Raw genomic sequence first — 19,609 nt, forward strand, 5'->3', positions numbered from 1 at the left:
CTGTAGTCTAATTTCAAATATAAGTAGGTAGAATACTTACATAGATATCATTAGAAACAAGTAAATATTAATCACTACATAGTATAAAACGAAGTCGCTTCCTGCTGTCTGGATGTCTGTCCCTATGTATGCTTAGATCTTTAAAACTACGCAACGGATTTTGATGCGGTTTTAATAGATAGAGTGATTCAAGAGGAAACATCAGCATTGCACCCGTTCGAAGCCAGGGCGGGTGACTAGTGACTAATAAACTACAAAAATCTGACGGTCCTCATTTTTATGGAAGGTACGGGCCCCATCAGATATATCGGACCGGCAAGGCACTGACAAATATCTAAACAAGCCTCTGTTGTCGAGGCTTTAGCGCGTGATTTTTGAACACCTCGGCCGCTCAGACATATCTGATGGCGACTGTACAAAATAAATATATATATGGGTTTGAAACCTTGATAAGAAGTGATGAGGATGCCACTTTATGTGTACATTGAGTCTTATTTAATATTTACTTGTTTCTGTACTTTCATTATATCCTACAACTATTATGTTTTACATGTGTAGATATCGATATGGCATGATGTCGCGGATAATCCTCTAATTAAATGCTTTGTTACTTATATAAAATGTAATACAATATTTTTTGTGCAAAAAATGCCGTGTACTTACTGTATTTATCCTATATTATACAAATCCTTATTTATGACAAAGAGAATTTAGAATAGAGGCGTATTGTCAAAGTAAATTTTGGAGTCACAGTAAATTTACTGCCATCTTTCTTCACAGGATTAAAACTTTTAGAACGCCGTTTCACTTTGATCCTTGGCATTCTTTCCGCCTATTCCGCCTATCCCTACCGCGATATCCCCCCCCCGGTGTGGATATGTGGAATATTTTTCCATCTATTTCTACTAGTAGGGATACTTTTCCATCTATCCTTACTAAATGATGCCAAATGGATTTTTTTCCGCATATCCCTACCATTTTCCCCCTGGTAGGGATAACTGCTTTTTTTTAAATTTATCCACCTGCCATTCAAAAATAGGGGGATAGATGGACGCCTCGATTCTATGTATCACTACCAGTAGAAAATACAAATAGATGAAAAAAATATTCCACATATCCGCACTGGGGGGGATATCGCGATAGGGATAGGTGGAATAGGCGGTTCTTCCACTGATATGTGTTAAATTTGTTAAATATCAAAAAGTGTCGCCATCTACACGAGTATAGGCCAAAGGTATGGCGCCATCGCTCAAAAAAAGATGGCTACAGGCTGTTAAATTTAACAAAAAGATAAAAAAATAGATGATTTAAGAAAACGTCGTTTTTTCGTAATTGTTCATCATAAATCAAACTTTTAGTTAAGAATAAGCAAGCTTAGCGACCTGCTCCTAAAATATAAAAAAACCGGCCAAGAGCATGTCGGGCCATGCTTAGTGTAGGGTTCCGTAGTTACCCGTCCGTCAAAATAGACTATCTTCAAAAACTCAAAAACGGCTATACCAATATATTACTATACTATCACGATTTTTTTCATATTTTCATATTTTCTGGACCCATGGTTCAAAAGTTAGGGGAACTAAAGGGAAAAACACAACTTTTTTGCTTTCAGATCGATTTCTTCATTAAATGTAAGTTTTAAAAGAACCCCCACCCCCACCAAAGAGGATATAATAGGATAGAGTGGTACCGTCATAGTAAATTTTGTAACCACATTAAATTCACTGCATCTATCGACACACTTTAAACCTAAAAATGTAGATTTATTAAATTTATTTATTTAAAAACACGATAAAATGTATTTAAATATGGATAAATGACTTTTTTCATTTGCATTAATTATTTTTATATGATATTGGACCCATGTTCTTTCACTGATATGCGTTAAAATTATTGTAATAACAAACGAAACCGTCAACTCCCTCTATACGAGAGTAGGCCAAAGGTAGTGGCGCCATCTGATCGAGAATCAATTTTTTGTGATTTTCGAGGCACGTTTTTTCCTTAGACTGTATCCATCTATTACGGAGTTATATACGGAGTTATCTTTGCCCCCACTCTCGAGGACTTTTAGTATGTTTATCTGGACACCACAAGGTATAACTATACCAATTTTCAAAACTGTACGAATTATTTCCGCTGATTGCCCATAATTCGGTTTAATTTGACGTGCCTAAAGTTAGTTCCATTTCGACTCATTTCAAGCCATATAACTTGTAAGAAATGATGAGGCTATCAACGCCATCTGTCGGAATTTTTAAGAACTAACAACATTTCATGCTGTTGGTTACAGCGCACTCTAGCGTCGTTCCAATTATTTTTTTTCGGACAAAGGCGCTCTAAGTAAAACGGTATACCACGTAGTTTATGTTCGCGTCGCAAGATGGCACTAAAAATAATATATTTTTTAGGGTGACCAGGGCAAAAAAATACGTGGCTAAATAAGGTAATTTAGTAATAGTTATTTTCTTAAAAAATATAATATATAGTTTGTCAAAGGACTGTCTCATTTCAAACGTAGACAATCATACTATCTTTGACTTACACTTGTACTAGCACCCAAAAGAAAAGTTAGTTTTTTTTGTTCTTATTTACTGACAAATTGGTTTGAAACTTTATTATTTATCGCAAAATGTATAAAAATTTAAAAAACCAACAAAATACAATATGAATTTTATGTTTGTAATATTTTAATTTTTTTAGTAAGATGACTATTTTATTTTATCCTTTATTAATTTAAATAATAATATAACTAATTATAGCCCATCCTTGGGTATGGTCAATTTATTAAGTACAATTCAATATCAGGTTATAAAATATAAATTTAAAAGATCGGAAAATAATCTAAAATTTTAAATTTCATTGCTAACAAATAAAAACGAGCTTAAAAACAAATATGTACAAAATTAAAAAAAAACACGATACATCCTCTAGAATAACTTAAACAGTAGCCATAGAAAGTAAATATTGTGAAAAGTGAAAAGGTAATTTTAGACATGTATGTGGCAACACCGGAGTGGCGTTCATTCATTTAATTTCAATCGGCCGGCAGCAGGGGCGCGTTGAGGCTGTGGCATGTCGCACACCGTTATGGCGGGATCTCGTGAAACAAAAGTTTTCTTAAACTTTTTAACTTGAACAACTTCAATTAAATGTTAAAATATTAACTACAATAAAGCAAAAACTGCATAGTACTAAGCAAATAAAGGTATATCAGTGAAAGTTCACCGGCCAGGATGTCGGTTAATTCAAAGTGGCGGTTACCTGACGTTTTTTGTGTTGTGTGTTGAATGGATGACGGAATTAAGATTATTTTGCACGGGGATGGGTGAGTAAGTGGTTCAAGGTGTTTTAAGACTGTCGCGATGCCTTTCGTGCAGCGTGTGGTGGAACCGAAATTTCTGTCGCGGACTAGTTTACGTGACGAGGATGGGAGGCCTAAGGTCACCGACGAAGAATTGCAGGCGGTCACTAACTGTACCCTGAGCAACGCGTTGAGGCAGTTGGCGTCCCTCGTGCTCCTTGCCGAGGATATCTTCAGCGAGCTGACGGCTCAGCTTCAGGGAATAACCGAGCGGTCGAAGGTCGCGCAAGCGAAGATTGAAGCCATCAACGGGGTCGTCGAAAAATATGATCCCAAGAAAGTACCAGTCCGTGAGTATTATTCACTTTATATCATTATTTCTCTTATTAATTAAGTATTTTGTAGTCAAAGAAGCCATCTGCATTGCGCGCTTCTTTGCGGTAGAGTTGCGAGCGAGTTCGTCAAGGTGCCTTTTATTATGCATAATTGGTAGACCTTTGGCTCAACGCACTAAAAATAATAATAAAACATTTGAACTTAATAAGGTTGTATAACTTATGATATAGTAGGTATAAAACGGTTCTAACAACGCGAATGGGGTTGGCAACTGTCAAAGATTTGCAGAGATGGCGCCATCATAGCTTGCCCCTTTTTCTATGAGATTTGGCTTAAAGGGCTGGCATCCAGGGCATTAAAAAAACAAAAATTTGAAACAATTCTAGGGATTGACAGGGCAAGCTATGCTGGCGCCATCTGCTAATTATTTCGACCGGCCAACCCCATTTGAATAAAATCATAGTAATCGGATATTCGCGAATAAAGAAAGCGAAATTTTTGAGTATAGGTACCTACTTATTATCGCAGATGCATACTGATATATAAAAAAAAAATTATGCCTTCCTGCCTCTGTATCGTCAGATTAGGTCATTCACCTCAAGTTACCAAAGTCGTGACCTCCTAGATTCCTCCGTACAAATTACTATAAAAAGGCGCGGGAACCTAGGTACGCTACAGTAAAGCATTCATTGCTCAAGTATTCATAAATAGCTGTTTATATGAGTGGTATTTTGCTTTTTAATAGGTTGTGTCCTTGAGCACGCTATATAAACTAACGGGTGACATTTTACTTACTACTTAAATATGTATAACCTATGATTATCTTACGATGATTATTCTTTCTTTGTATTGCTTACGTACATACCTATGTTTTCTCAAAGTTTGTATATTATTTGTTCCGTATGTCTCGCGTAAGTACCTACTATGTATTTATCTAGTTTACCTTGGTTCTTGTCAGTCAGAAATGTCAGAATCATGCGCCCTTTTGATCCTATGGGCACTATGGGAGAAGAGAAAGAAGAATAAAGTGTCCAAAGTTTATTATTCCATTTTCTTACCATTGTACCAAGGAGGATATAATAAAAAAATTTAATGTACATATAATTAGCTTCTGTTGTCTGACTACAACATGGTTTGGAATGCTTTTATATATTTTATGCCGCTTCGAGCAATAGGAACTTTTTTAAATTAAATATCCCTTGACAATAGATACCCATAGATACCTAGTTCAATAGCTCTCTTTCGGTGATATTTATTATAATTACATTATTCAACTAGTTTTATTGTGTATTGCTCCTGTACCTACTTTAAGTATCAGTAAACGAAATCACTAGGAAATTCCAGAAGTCAGTCAAGTTAGTACTTTTAGATAAAGTGTAGTCCTAAAGACACGGTGGTCAACCCACAGACCTAAAATTTATGCTAGACATATTGACCGGGATATAGACCGTGATTACCTTTTGTATTATTTGTATACAAATATATAAGTCAATATAAGTCTAGTGAAACTAACCGTGAATCATTCAAAACTCTAAAATTTATGCTTAGTGGGTCAACCTATAGATAACCCTCCAAAGGTCTAATCAAATAATAAGGAGCTAGGCGACTGAATGGAATGACCTAAAATTTATTAATCAGTCAATAAACCTGTTTTCTTGATACATCGAGATAAGTAATGTAATTTATGTAATATTTAGGTACACTTAAATTAAAGGAGATAACCTAGCCTAATCATTTCGTGACTACAACTTAGGTACCACTTACATGTTACCTAGTACAAGTACATACTATCTGATTTTAGTATCTACGTGACGTGTTTAAAAGTGTTTTTATATTTTCAAATGGAGGAACATCATATTAAGGATAAGGAAAGTGACCAGAAACGTTCCCTTTCAAGTTGTTTTATTAACGTGATGCACCATTACCCTCCGACCACCACAGCCATCAAAACTCTCGTAGCCATAGACAACATAGCGACCATTTGTAAATTAATCCGACGAATAAAGGACCACAGACTCATTATCTTGTACTCTTGAAGGCGCCGCCACTAATACGTACAGTCTAGTGCATTTATAACATTTATGTTAAAACAAGTTTAATTGTAGTTTTCACATTCGATCAGGACCCCGTTTCAGGCAAAAAATCCTTAATCGTAATATTTTTATGCGTTTGGAAAGCACGTTATTAATAATCCAGTAACTTTGTCGACGTTTGTAATGGGGTTCGTTTGCGTCAAATCCGGTAGTTCTGATTGTTTGCAGACTTGTTTATGATGTTGGATCAATGAATAATCCAAGTTTGTGACCTCGAGCGCCGAACGCAACTTTGTCAAAAATCTAAAAAACCGCGAAATTTCGGTTTTGGGCGATTATAACCCTATAGGACTAGTTTTTGATATTCATTGGGCAAATTCCCTTTCAAATCAGTCTAAGAAAAACGGGACGACACAACAGTGTTGCCACTTTTTAATTTCTACTCTTTTTGCCAGACTGTAACATCATAAACAAGTCTGCAAAAAATCATAACTCCCGGATTTGACGCAAACGCTAAATGTATAAAGACTATAAAGTGACTGTATTATAAGCTTAACGAAAGTTAAATCTAATGTTACCTATTATTTCCTATCTATCGTGTTTCTAGTAGGTTCTCTAAGTTTAAAATATTCAGATGAGTTTCTATAGGTAGTCTAAAAAATAAATTAAATGTACAAAAAATATCGCATTCTACTTTTCGAAAAGTGTTTTACCAGACTACGGTAACATTGTTTTAGCTTCAATGTAATGATTTTAGCAGTCAAATATGTACCTAAATAGATATGTTGTTGAATTATGATAAAATTGGTATCAAGCAAACAATTTCGCAGGTATTTTTAACCCAGAAAGCGATTCTCAAGACTCGAGAGTATTCCAATGCTGCGTTCGTCGACGAATACCTATCATAACTCCGATTCGACGCGCTTGTTTTAACGCCGAAAGATCGATTCGATCGACCAATACCAGGCCTCCTTCACTCGCTCAAAGCCACGCGCTATATGCCTACCGCTCGGCGTATCGTCGACGATATAATCGACAGAGGGCCGCCGAACGCCCGCCTGAGCGCTCGCACCGCACGTTTCCCGCGCTTACGCTTCGAAATGCCGAAACCACGTAATTATTGTGCAGTAGATGGGTGTAAAAGTCAAAAAACAAAAGAAAATTTGTCGTTTTTTTAGGGTTCCTTACCCAAAGGGTAAAAACGGCACCCTATTACCAAAGATAGATATAACTCCGTAATAGATGGATACAGTCTAAGGAAAAAACGTGCCTCGAAAATCAAGATAATTTGATTCTCGTTCAGAGGGCGCTACTAGTTTTGGCCTACAGTCGTATAGATGGCGTTGACGGTTTCGTTTGTTGTTATTTAACAATTTTAACGCATATCAGTGAAAGAACATGGGTCAAAATAATAAAAATAATTAATGCAAATAAAAAAGATCATTTATCTATATTTAAATACATTCTATCGTATTTTTATAAATCTTCATTTTTAGTTTTAAAGTGTGTCGACAGATGGCAGTGAATTTACTGGGGTTACAAAATTTACTATGACAGTACCGCTCTAGTATAAGTTACTCTATGCTATTACTAAGACTCCGCTGCCGCTGTCCGTCTGTCACCAGGCTGTATCTCATGAACCGTGATAGCTAGACAGTTGAAATTTTCACAGATGATGTATTTCTGTTGCCGCTATAACAACAAATACTAAAAAGTACGGAACCCTCGGTGGGCGAGTCCGACTCGCACTTGGCCGGTTTTTTCATTTCCGAGAGACGAAGAAAGGTGAGTAGTATTTTAAATCTATCTTTATGAATTTTGTCACTATTTATTTCTTTGAACATAAGTAGATAAATCGTAAATTAAGGAGTTTTTTGAGTCAGGTATTATAAGTGTTGTTTTTAAATATTTGATTGACTAATATAAAATATGGTTGATTCGCAACATTCGTTTTATTACAATAATAACATAAGTAACAGTACAACCCTAGCGCATTCTTACGATGACGCGTTGGCACGTGGCTCGCACGGCGAGCAAGGCAGTCTCGACTCTTTGTGCGCATACTTATGGTACATTTCTTCTCGTCCTGAGCAGCAGGTATTATTATTAAGATTTTGTAGGCTATTATAGAGTAGGTATTTTCGCTTTTGTATGGGAATGATGTATCTGTTACGTAGTAACTATTTATTAATCTGTGCCAATACTCAATGTAAACGTTCTCAACTGTACCGGGGTGATGCATTGCTGGACGCTATCTAAAAACCTGTTTGGGCATTCGGGCCCGCTGTGGGAAAAAAAACTTCCAGATTCCGACGCAGAGCACAAAAACTTGAAGATAATTTCCCTTCCAATGCCACAGGATGCGCGCTACGTTTGACCGCTGGAGTATTTAGCAAGTAGAGACGATATTCAACTTGCTTAATGACTATTAGTGACATGGCGATCATAAGGCCACTTCTGAAAAAGTTGTGAAAGCTAGGGCGACAAATGAGTAATGCCGTAATACAACGCTTATATCACAAGAGTACCGATGTCATGACATGGCAAACAACAATATCGAATTGTGCCTCGAGCAAGCTACGACAGATGAGATGTTATACAAATTGTTTTTTTCACAGGCTGTTGTTGAAGTACTTCAATTGATTGAATTTTGGTTTAATTCATATTGGACACTGGATACCTACAGTACTTGTGAAACGAAAATAAATAGAAACTATACCACCAATACCAGTTGCATTGCTTTACATGCGATCTAAAAGTCGATAACTATTTTCAAAAATTGCCTATTTTCTCGCTTGACCCGTTCAGCAACTGCATTGTCTTCTAAAATAGGTATTCAAAAAATCTATATAAGTGGCCGAGATTATTAATCTTTAAGTTATTTTAAAGAACCTCCAGAAACGTTGTAACAACTTGTAACCCATAATAGGCGTACGGATTATCACGCCTTAAACCTAATACTGGACCACCAATGGCTTCGATTGTCAGAGAAGTTAGTGTTAGATTAGAGTAATTAGCGTTAAGAAGGTATCTAACATTATTAACATAGACATATCATATACTTATTTCCGCATTTCATTACTCGCTGCGCTGCTTGAGTATGTCCCATTTCGCTAATCTATTTCCACAGTTGAAGTGGCGTTTTATGTACCTAAGTAATAAGTATGAAAAGTATAATTTGATAATCTATCACTAGTCATGTCAAATTTGAAGACTCCCTCACCCATCTGCCAACTGCAAAGAAAGAAGCGATGTAGAAATATGCTTGAAGGACTTTCAAACTACACGGATTGTATAGGTACTTAGGTAAACAACCGTAAGTCATAAGCGGAGACTTCTTTAAATCCTGAATTGTAATATAATACTAAGAAATACCCATCTATCCACTCCCAAAAAAATATTTGATTATTTCTCTTATTCATACAAAGTAACCGTCGATTACTGTGGATCATTGGAGACGTCTCTCTTATAGTACAATAGTCACTATTGCTTTTCTTCTAAAGTACTTATTTTTTCAACAAAACTTATTAGTAACCGGTTTTAGCGCCAACTGCCGAGCTACAGACTTTAATTTGAAAGTTTCGTAATATTACAAGTCTCTGAATCAATTAAGCCTTTCGTTTTTCACAATTTGCATTAACTAATCGTAAATCTGGACACCATCCATACATACAGTGATTGCAATCCAAGAGAAAATTAAATTCAACGTTATTCTAATAAACTCTGATAACTTGATTCGTTATTCTCAACGATTCCAGTTACGGTAATTTATCTTATAAATAATGGATATAAGAAAAATAATGAGGTAATTTTTAACGAGCTCCGGCGTTTTATAAAATGCAAAAATATTATAGGGTTTCTTAATAAATTTAGCCTTTGGGCGGTTTGTATTATAGGGTATTTACAGGGGCGTATGCCGCGTATGATAGTCTTTTTGGTCACGTTGCGACCTTTGCATACAATAAAAAACCGGCCAAGTGCGAGTCGGACTCGCGCACGAAAGGTTCCGTACCATTACGGAAAAAAAAGCAAAAAAATCACGTTTGTTGTATGGGAGCCCCATTTAAATATTTATAATATTCTGTTTTTAGTATTTGTTATTATAGCGGCAACAAAAATACATCATCTGTGAAAATTTCAACTGTCTAGCTATCACGGTTCATGAGATACAGCCTGGTGATAGACAGACGGACAGACGGACGGACAGACGGACAGCGGAGTCTTAGTAATAGGGTCCCGTTTTTACCCTTTGGGTACGGAACCCTAAAAACTATTATATAATCTGTAATAAATACAACTCAAATAAAAATTCCTTGAGGATAGGGTAAGTAAGGAAAACAGAATCCTTATAATGATATGATATGAACAGTCACCATCAGATACAATACATCGGAGCGCCAAAGTGTGCACAAATATATGAGCAAAGCCTCTATTATCAAGCCGTTATAGTGCATGCATGTTCGGAAATGTTTGAGTACCTTGGCGTCCGATATCTTTGATGGCGACTGAACATAGCAATAAAACAATTAATACCATTAAGAGCCCATCAACGTGCTCACTAACGCCACTGCTAAATAATTCTGATTATTTAAATTTAATATTTAAAAAAGGGGGCCGCTACGTACTGTATTTTGTAATTAAGTACCTTTTGAATACATCAAACTAGTTTTTATGTTGCTGGATTCGTCGATCTATGAACTCAAAACAAAAACGGCCGTTTTAACTTTGGACGCATAGATTGACGAATCCAGCAACGTAAAAACTATTATAATGTATTCAAATTACATGTGTTACAATGTATTAAATACAAAATACAGTACGTATCGGCCCCCTTTTTAGGATTCCGTACCCAAATTTTCATAGATGATGTATTTCTGTTGCGGCTATAACAACAAATACTAAAAACATGATAAAATAAATTTTTGAATGCCCCACTACATACAACCAAAGATAGATATAACTCCGTAATAGATGGAGATATATCTCCGTAATAGATAGACGTAATAGTAATAGATATCGGGAGTCGTGGAAGACAAGGGTAAGGCCTTTGCCCAGCAGTGGGACACCATAATGGGCTAGTAAAAAAAAAAAATAGATGGATACAGTCTAAGGAAAAAACGTGCCTCGAAAATCACGAAAATTTGATTCTCGATCAGAGGGCGCCACTAGTTTTGGCCTACACTCGTATAGAGGTCGTTGACGGTTTCGTTTGTTATTTATAATTTTAACGCATATCAGTGAAAGAACATGGGTCAAAATCATAAAAATAATTAATGCAAATAAAAAAAATCATTTATCCATATTTAAATACATTTTATCGTATTTTTATAAATATTTATTTTTAGTTTTAAAGTGTGTCGACAGATGGTAGTGAATTTACTGGGGTTACAAAATTTACTATGACAGTACCGCTCTATGATACAACAAACGTGATTTTTTTTGCCGTTTTTTGCGTAATGGTACGGGACCCTTCGTGCGCGAGTCCGAATCGCACTTGGCCGGTTTTTTAAATATATATCGTTAAATTTAAATAATCACAATTATTAAGCAGTGGCGCTAGTGAGCAGTTAACCACGTTGATGGGCTCTTAACATGTCATTCTCACTGAGTGTCCAACTCGCAAAAGAGATCTCAATTTGTAAATTTGACTTGGCTACATACTGAGTGTGATGTTTAGTGGTTTACAAAATGCAATAGCTGGAGGTTTATAAACATACGTGAGTAACGTGAGTGCACTCAAAACGTTACATTCCACACCCGGAAAGGTAACTTAAACAAGATAAACATTCACGGTGCTTTTGTCGCCGACTATTTGTCAGTCCAAATGCATTTCAAAGGAATAACAAAGTACCATTGACTGCCTCCCACAGACGGTAGTTTACGAGTATGAATTCGTATTTCGTAAGCTCAATACTCGGTCACTTTTATGTGTGTGTTTACACATAAAAGAACACACATACACACACAGGGAAGAGAGATAGTCTAGGTCCTAGACTATATCTCTTCCCTGTGTGTGTATGTGTCTAGGACGACGCTTTGTTAAGTTGCATACGTCACTATTTTACTAAATAAAAATAACCACCACCTTAAGGCTACCTTTCCACTGAGGCGGAGATGAGAGGAAATGTGCATGGTTGTAATGTAATCCATCTCTTTCCTGCTCTGCTGAATTACACCCAATGCTATTTGGTTGATTCCCGAACGTCTCCTTTTATCTCCGCTCTCCTTCTTTGAGCTCTAGGAATGCAGCCTTCTCTGTGTCCAATGACCGATGTGCAGATTGTGCACTTGTCTTACATGATGCTCCGTCTACTAGGAGATCTGTGCAAAGTACAGTTCGATTCGAGCGTTCCGAGTAAACAAACTCGCGTAGATGACCTGACATCGTTTTTCGGTTCAAGCGTAAACACCACGATTCTTACTTTACCTACCTTTCACCTGGCGATAACAGCTAAACGTTGTTTTAGCGACTGTCTTTTCGCTTGACCTTTCCTGTTTATCACTCAAAACCTTTAACCGTGAGGCCGATTCGAAGTTACAAATGAATGCCAATTTTATCTTATTTCGACATCATTCGCTAGTCGAGTTACACGCGCTGTAATGCAAGGACGAGTAGGTAGTAAATAAGATATCAATATGAGAGAGATATTAAAAGCGCGAAGGCCGCTATGCCGCTATATCTCGTTACGGGTAGTATTTGATTTGCAGGCCCAAATGTAACGTTGTTTTAATAACGATCGCACACCCCTTTTTTTCTAATAATCAGTGTTTTTTTTGCCTATTGGGATCTAATTACGAATTTTCGGCACCTAATTGGTGTAGTACATTTTTGTCGAATATAATTTCGAAATCAAGTGAGTCTAAACCGTAAAATTATTTAATATTCATTAAGTAATTCACAGTTCTATAAAACAATTGGAAAACACCATACATTGAGACACAGCACCATGGCCGAATCAATTAAAATTAGATAAACAATGTACGTTCGTGTTGCCACAACATCGCCTTCGCAACGTTTGCGCAATATGTTATTGGTTCGTTGGCCGATAAACTCCCTATCAGCTTTCTTTGAGACTAGTAAACGAGTACGAATAAATTAATTAAACACGCTTGATAAGACAGGTTAAAATAAATTGGACACCCATATCGTTGCCGAGGTTTTCTCAAGAGACCACAATATGACGTACCTACTTCAAAAAAAACCTTGAGTTGCAGGCGTCCATAGTATGGTAACCGGCATATTTCAAAATCAAAATAGAAAATGTCTCTTCCATTTGCCTTTTGTTTCGTGATTTATTGGGCTCCTGGCGTAACTTTGCATAAATGACTGAAGGTAGCGATCAAATGTCAGCCGTGCACACAGAACAATATGCGACAGGTTTCCCATGCCTTATATCTCGTGAGAAACACTGAAGCGTCTGTACTTCACCGTCAATATACGAAGTCCCCCTCTGAATCTCAAAGGCACTTCAAACCTTAAAAAATACTTGCTCAATCCCATGTTCTTTTTAGATTACTTTTTCTGACTTTTCTATAACACGCGCAGATGGGAAGCGACCACTGACGTGTATGAACGCAATTTATCGCACGCAATATCGGACGCAACACGTTTATTCTTATTGTTGACGGACTCAGAACAAACGCAGGGTCTCAGCATTCATCCAGGTGGCTTTAGCAACTTTCATCAAAATATAATAACACTACATATTAACACTACATGTCTATTCACTACAAAACAGAACCGTAAATTCTTTAGTATACCGTGCCCACATCCGTGCCCACTATAACGACTTCTCCGGAGGTCGTCCCTGTTCCAATTCCAAATCTGACATTAATTCTTGTACTTAAGTGGTTTATGGCCAGTATCTGATATTAAGGAGCTTCATAAAATCGAATTATGAACAAAACCGCGTCTCTTTCGACCTTAACACTCAAATAACGATAGAACGCACGATAGTGTCACCATAAATCTCTGCTCCTTAAATATTATATGGGAGGAAATTATAGACTGTTTCCGTGCCCGCATCGCGGGTAAGGAGAAATTATATGGATAATACTGAGCGTACAGTCGTTCGCGATATAAACCGCATTTATTTCTTATAAACAATTTAAACAACTATTTACTCTTGACATAGGTTATTAAATTACCAAATCCTGAAGGTATTTGTAACTTTTCTCCACAAGTACAACATCTCAAAAACATTTTCAAAAAACTGATAACGTACCTAAATGTCCCAATAAACTGGGTACTGTTCTAATAGTTACCAACTACAATATTAATTCCAAATTCCAAACAATAGAGGTTAAAATGGGCTGTCAACTATTGGAATTTAAGCTGTAAAACACTAGGATATTTACCTCGGCATTTGAACACGGACTTACTCCGAAAAGAGGTTTTACCTTGTCTTAGAATTCTTAGATTGGCAAACTTCAAATTTGAACATACAAATGTATTTATTTGTCATTTCCTAAAATGAAAAATCATGTAACACTTTAAACTAGCAATTAAAGAGAAGACCATAAAAGCATCCGTAAACCCATTTACTTAACTAAAATATTCATTTGTGTTTTTATGGCTCTCTATACCGGACGAGATGCATTCTGCGATAAGAGGGTTATTAGCTGGACCAGTTGATTCATACACTAGATTCTAAGTGGTTAATCTGGCGCTGAGATAACGTAGACTAATAATCACAATCTGATCAACAAGCCACTTCCCCTCTTTGAAATTGTAAATAAACTTCAAAGCTGCAACGACTACTAAAAATTGAATTTAAATTCGTACTAATTTAAGCAAATTGGAGGGTAAAAAATTTAGACGGCGTTTTTTAGTTGTTATTAAAAAAAAATGAAGAAAGACTAACCCAAAAGACACTGTGGTAGTACCTATCTAAAGGAAACCAAGTTTCCTGAGACTCGAGTCCCATACCAACCTACCAACTCAACTTGAGGATATGAGATCAAATGTATCAGACGTTTCCAATTACTCCTGTCCATTATAGTCTTGAAATAGCTGTCGTCCAATAAATATTAATTTCGCATCGGATAAAACGTTATCGCTCGTCAGGCAACGTTCTGTCTATCATAATAAGGATCTCGACATACGGGTCTTGCGTGTTTAACGAGGTCTCATAGGCGGACACGCCAAATGGGACTTATCGCTAAAGTAGTCTCAAGGGGATTTTCGAAATTGCACTTAGCTGGTTAGTTGGTTACCCTTGTTGACAAATTGTCTTATAGACCGCTGACCGACTCGGCCGAGACCGATATTAAAAGACTTGCTATTTTCAGTTTTACACGTGCTGCCCTTGCTATCATTCTGGAAGTTATTTTTCTGAACTTAGAGATACATTTCTAGTTATAAATAAGAGGAATTGCGTTGAATAACATAAAGAAAAGTAGAGGGTTGTCAAATAAGTATATGTTATAGTAGTAGTAAACTCTTTATTGTACAAATATACATATTAAAAATTACATGGTACAAATAATAAGATGTACAAAGGCGAACTTATCCCTTTGAGGGATCTCTTCCAGTTAACCTTTGAGTAGATGAGAGGAGAAAGTGAAAAGAGGGTGAGGGTGGTGTTATCCTTTATCGATTGGAATAAATCTTATACGCCAAGTATATATATATATATATTTTAATCAGGCAGCAAGGCCCATATTACAAATACCTTACAGACTAACATACAGTACATAAGTATTTTATAAACTTATAAACACTATTTATGCGACAAAACGGCGTAGCTATGCTATAAATAAATAAATAAAAATCATTTATTTCACGTCTTACAAACCCATATTTTACCACATTACAAAAATTACAAAAACAAAAATAGAAAATAAAAATGAAAAATATAAAATAACATTGATAAAAATTCAAAATTAAAATTGTACAATATTAACCCTATTATTATTAACCCTACAAACATGCTATGTATCCCATTTTCCGCATAAGGTAAGCGGGCACTTGCAAAATAATAGTGTTTCTAAACCGTACCTAGTCACCTATAAGTCTAATGCCACAGGCATCGGTGTCGCCTTTCGTCCCCGATACTCAGCAATTCCTTGTGTATAGCGGTCCTAGCGTACTTAGATCAGTCGGTGTTCTCAGTACGAGTTAAGAATCCGGTAGACCTCTTTTCTCTGACATCAAAGACGACGCGTTTCATCCAAAATCTAAATTAAATAAATTAAACTAGATCACGCACTCGCAATTTAGTTCGTTTATTTTATTTTAGAAGGGTAGCATATGAACGGAAACTTAAGCAAGGCTTAGCTCGTAATCTGATCGGCAGCTTAAAACTAACGGCTTCAAACCTAATGCGTTATGCCTGAATAAATTACGAAAAATAATACCTCACAAAGCCTTCGCGCGAAATGTAAGCTAATACGGTAAGTCGACCTGACGAATAACCGGAATATTGCGAAAGAAGCCACTTTATGATTTGCGTTTGCGGTTAAATATAATGAACGTATTCAAAGTACTCTTAAGTACTTAGACCCTAGTTGCGTTAGGGTTTTATTATCTCACTCCACAAATAGGAGACGACAAAAACCACACTTAAGAAGCTCACCCCTCTCACTCATTGTGGGAACTCTAAACAAACAGGGAAGCATTTTTTGTTATCCTATTCTTAGAAACTTAGAGACGTTCAGGTAGGTCGGTACGGTACTAATTCGAACCTTTATGCATGCTAATGATAAAAAAAAATGCAAATGGCGGGGCTCGACCGAAGAATTCTGCAATGATTATATTAAGCTTTGTTTATGAACTGCTACATTGTTTACGGCAATTAGGGTAGGACGGGGACAATTGAAACACGTTATGATTGAAACAAGTCTAATTTCTTGGAAATTACAATACCTATGCATGCATGTGACGCAATAGTCAGGCTATGCGGTCAGTCATTCTTAAATCCTGGACAGCAGTGGAGCGCGCGTGTTTTGAGGAGCCGGTCAAAAATTAGCGGTATAAAGTGAAGGACGCATACTTTTTCGTTATTTTTTTTACTTTTGTATTTTAACTACTTGAATTCTTTTGGTGTTTTGGACACCCCCCACACACACACCCCACATAGTGTTTCAATTAACACACCTATGGGGTCAATTGAACCACTTTTCTACGTTCTCTTAAATTCCCTATCATTACGTAACCATGGGCGATAGGCTTTTCAAACACATTTTATTTAAAGACTAAATAAATAATCTTTAATAATACAGGCACATACCCTACTAACTGTAAAAATAAAATAGTTACAGGCGGGTAAACAAAGTGTTTCAAACGTCCCCGTCCTACCCTACTTGCGCCATAAATTAAGCAATGATACCGAACAAATTGTTTTAATTAATTGCTGTTTTGATGTTCCTTTATCGATGCAAATACGTGTATAAATTATTGGAGTTATTAGTGCTTTGATTGATTGTTTTGAGATACATTTCAAAGCGCCGCGCGCCGTTTCTTAGAGTTATAATAGGAAATGTAATTTGTAGTTAACGATCCAACTAGGTGTTAATACTTACGCAGGCTATTAGTTACAGTTATGATGTATCCCCGCGAAAAATACGGTCAACGAACAAGTCTAATTCGAACATGAATATGAAAAGTCTCTGTCTAGGACAGGAATGACAGGATATTCTCCTGGTTTTTGCTTAATTTGGACTAATTTGAGCATGTTTATTGTTCACATTTACGTGTAAATGTAAATAAATCGGAACTTGGAATCGTGATTCCAAAGAGCTGGTGCCGAATCTATAAAAATATTTATACATTAGTCTAAATATCGTGGTTAACGATTAGGTATTTAGTATTTAATCGATGCGACGTGCATTTGAACAAATATAAATTATTCAAAACTTGGTTAAAATGACATTAAATAAACGTAGTTAGTAGAACATTTCAAAACATACTAGCTTTCTTTTTGACGGAGGAACCAGTATGTCCAGTATTATACACGTATTCATAACTCTCGATGTAAGCAAACTTTTCAAACATAGGGACTTAGTATATTTACAAAATATTCTTACGAAATACAATAAGAATTAATATTTTATTTTTACGGTGAGAATATTATTCCATACACAAAATAAAATTCCCACGCCCATCAAATTGCAAGTTAGCTGTAACAGACAGCATTATCCAATTGCCATATCGCATTTAGTATACAATGCGCATTCTGAGAACGCATTGAACCGCCGTCTGCATTTCGCAGACGAATTTATTTAAAGCATGATTATCCGGTTAATTTAATACATGCGTAGAACAATGGCCCTATTTTAATTCTAGTTCCTGTTGCAGCTGCGACAATGACCTTTCACAGCCCACGCTAATTATACACCGTGTTCTACGGGATAGATGCCCGACTTGCTATGGATAGAATGTAGAGCGGTACATACTACATGTACCGGGATTTAAAATTTAACACTTTTAAGGATATCCGAACTTGACGCAGCAAATATGCGATGACTATGACATGACTGATGCGTTCCCTTTTTTCCCCGTTTTGTTTCACATACCTACCCCCCAAGTTCCCAATCTCACAAGTCAGACCTCACATAAATTATCTGGCCGCCAACTATATGGCAGAGAATGTCCAAAACCCAACACAATTGTTAAAAATGCACCTCAACCGTTTAATTTTATTACAATAGGCGACCTCCATTTAGGGCTCTCCTGTCAATGGTTGAGCTATGAAGAGAGAATCAGAACCGATTTATGGCAAATTAACTTCGCATGAATATTTTTCTCAAAAATTTTCTTCGAGAGCGGTAAACAAAATGATCGAATTAGAGATCGACGATGCTCATAAGCTCATAACGCACTCGGGTGACTGGTAATAAATTCAACTCGCCCCTCCTGTTACCGACATACGGTGCGTTGCTAATACACTTATCGGATATAATTTCCTACCGAACGGCCTAAAGTTAAACCCAAATTATGAGTCAGGATTTAACGACTTCATGTTGAATCTTCGCGATTCGATTTGTCTTTGGTCCTGAAAATATTTTATCTGTAATAACAATAAAAATGGATTACGAGGAACTGACCGATTTTGACCAGTAGGGGTAAAATGGTATAGCGCCTTGGGGAGACATGTAATATAAATTAACGGTAGCTTCATATTCCGTTTCTTTCCCCTGTCCTGTAACCACAGTAACAAATTTGCGTGAGGCTTCCCCTTCGTAGCTTTACTATTGACAAGGGAAGGTACATAATCGATGTATTCCTTTGGGCTTGTAAAGGTCAGGTTATTTAGCATATTTTTTATCACGCAATATTACGAGTATTATCATTTGTGAAACCATTTTACCAGCGTGGCAAACCGTAAAACTCGAGGCCACTGCCGCGCCTTAATTAAATGTAATTTGACAATTTCACAAATCATTACAATTGGGAATTATTTTACATTTGATGGTGCCTAAAGAAATTTTAACATTTCCATAACCTAGCGCTCGGTCGAGAATCAAACCCGGCACTAAAAGCAGTCGCTGGAATTGTACGAAATCGTCTGACACGTTAGTAACATATTTGATGAAGCCCCGTAAAAAACAGGGGAGCGCGCGGCAGCTGATCGGAAGTCCTGCCCTTTGTTCGCCTCTACACCGCATTATTGTCGAGGAAGGAAGGAAGCGGGAATCTTACCTATATTGATCTGACTCCGCAACTCGTATTTTGACTTTACAAGCAAACATCGCGGATCGCGGTCTAGCTTCGCAGCGGAATAGCAGCATTTTTATTTACAGCGATATCACGATTTTTATGTTACGCGCCATTGTCCCTTTTATTTACGAAATATCCGCGTGTTTTATCCGCACAATGCTGGAAAGTTCCATTATTCAGAATATTTTGGACAATGGCGGCTATGGCGCGCGCGCAGCGTGTGATCCGCGTCGAGATCGATTGTTCGTGATCCAGAGGTGGTTATTCGAAATTTTGGCT

At 36.7% G+C, this 19,609-nt stretch overlaps 2 protein-coding genes across 2 annotated transcripts in view; one reads left to right on the forward strand and one right to left on the reverse strand.

Moving 5' to 3' along the window:
• The window catches only part of LOC134743744 (uncharacterized), a 467,732-nt gene that overhangs the window by 127,125 nt on the left and 320,998 nt on the right, over nucleotides 1-19,609 (reverse strand). The gene's annotated exons all lie outside the window — the stretch shown is intronic.
• Nucleotides 3,038-19,609, forward strand: part of LOC134743725 (mucin-2) — a 100,466-nt gene continuing 83,894 nt past the window's right edge. The window contains exon 1 of the mRNA XM_063677337.1: nucleotides 3,038-3,651. Coding sequence (XP_063533407.1) covers nucleotides 3,363-3,651 — 289 coding nt within the window. The 5' untranslated portion in view covers nucleotides 3,038-3,362. The remainder of the gene's footprint in view (nucleotides 3,652-19,609) is intronic.

The sequence above is a fragment of the Cydia strobilella genome, chromosome 8 (assembly GCF_947568885.1).
Source record: "Cydia strobilella chromosome 8, ilCydStro3.1, whole genome shotgun sequence".
In the NCBI taxonomy this organism is placed as follows: Eukaryota; Metazoa; Arthropoda; class Insecta; order Lepidoptera; family Tortricidae; genus Cydia; species Cydia strobilella.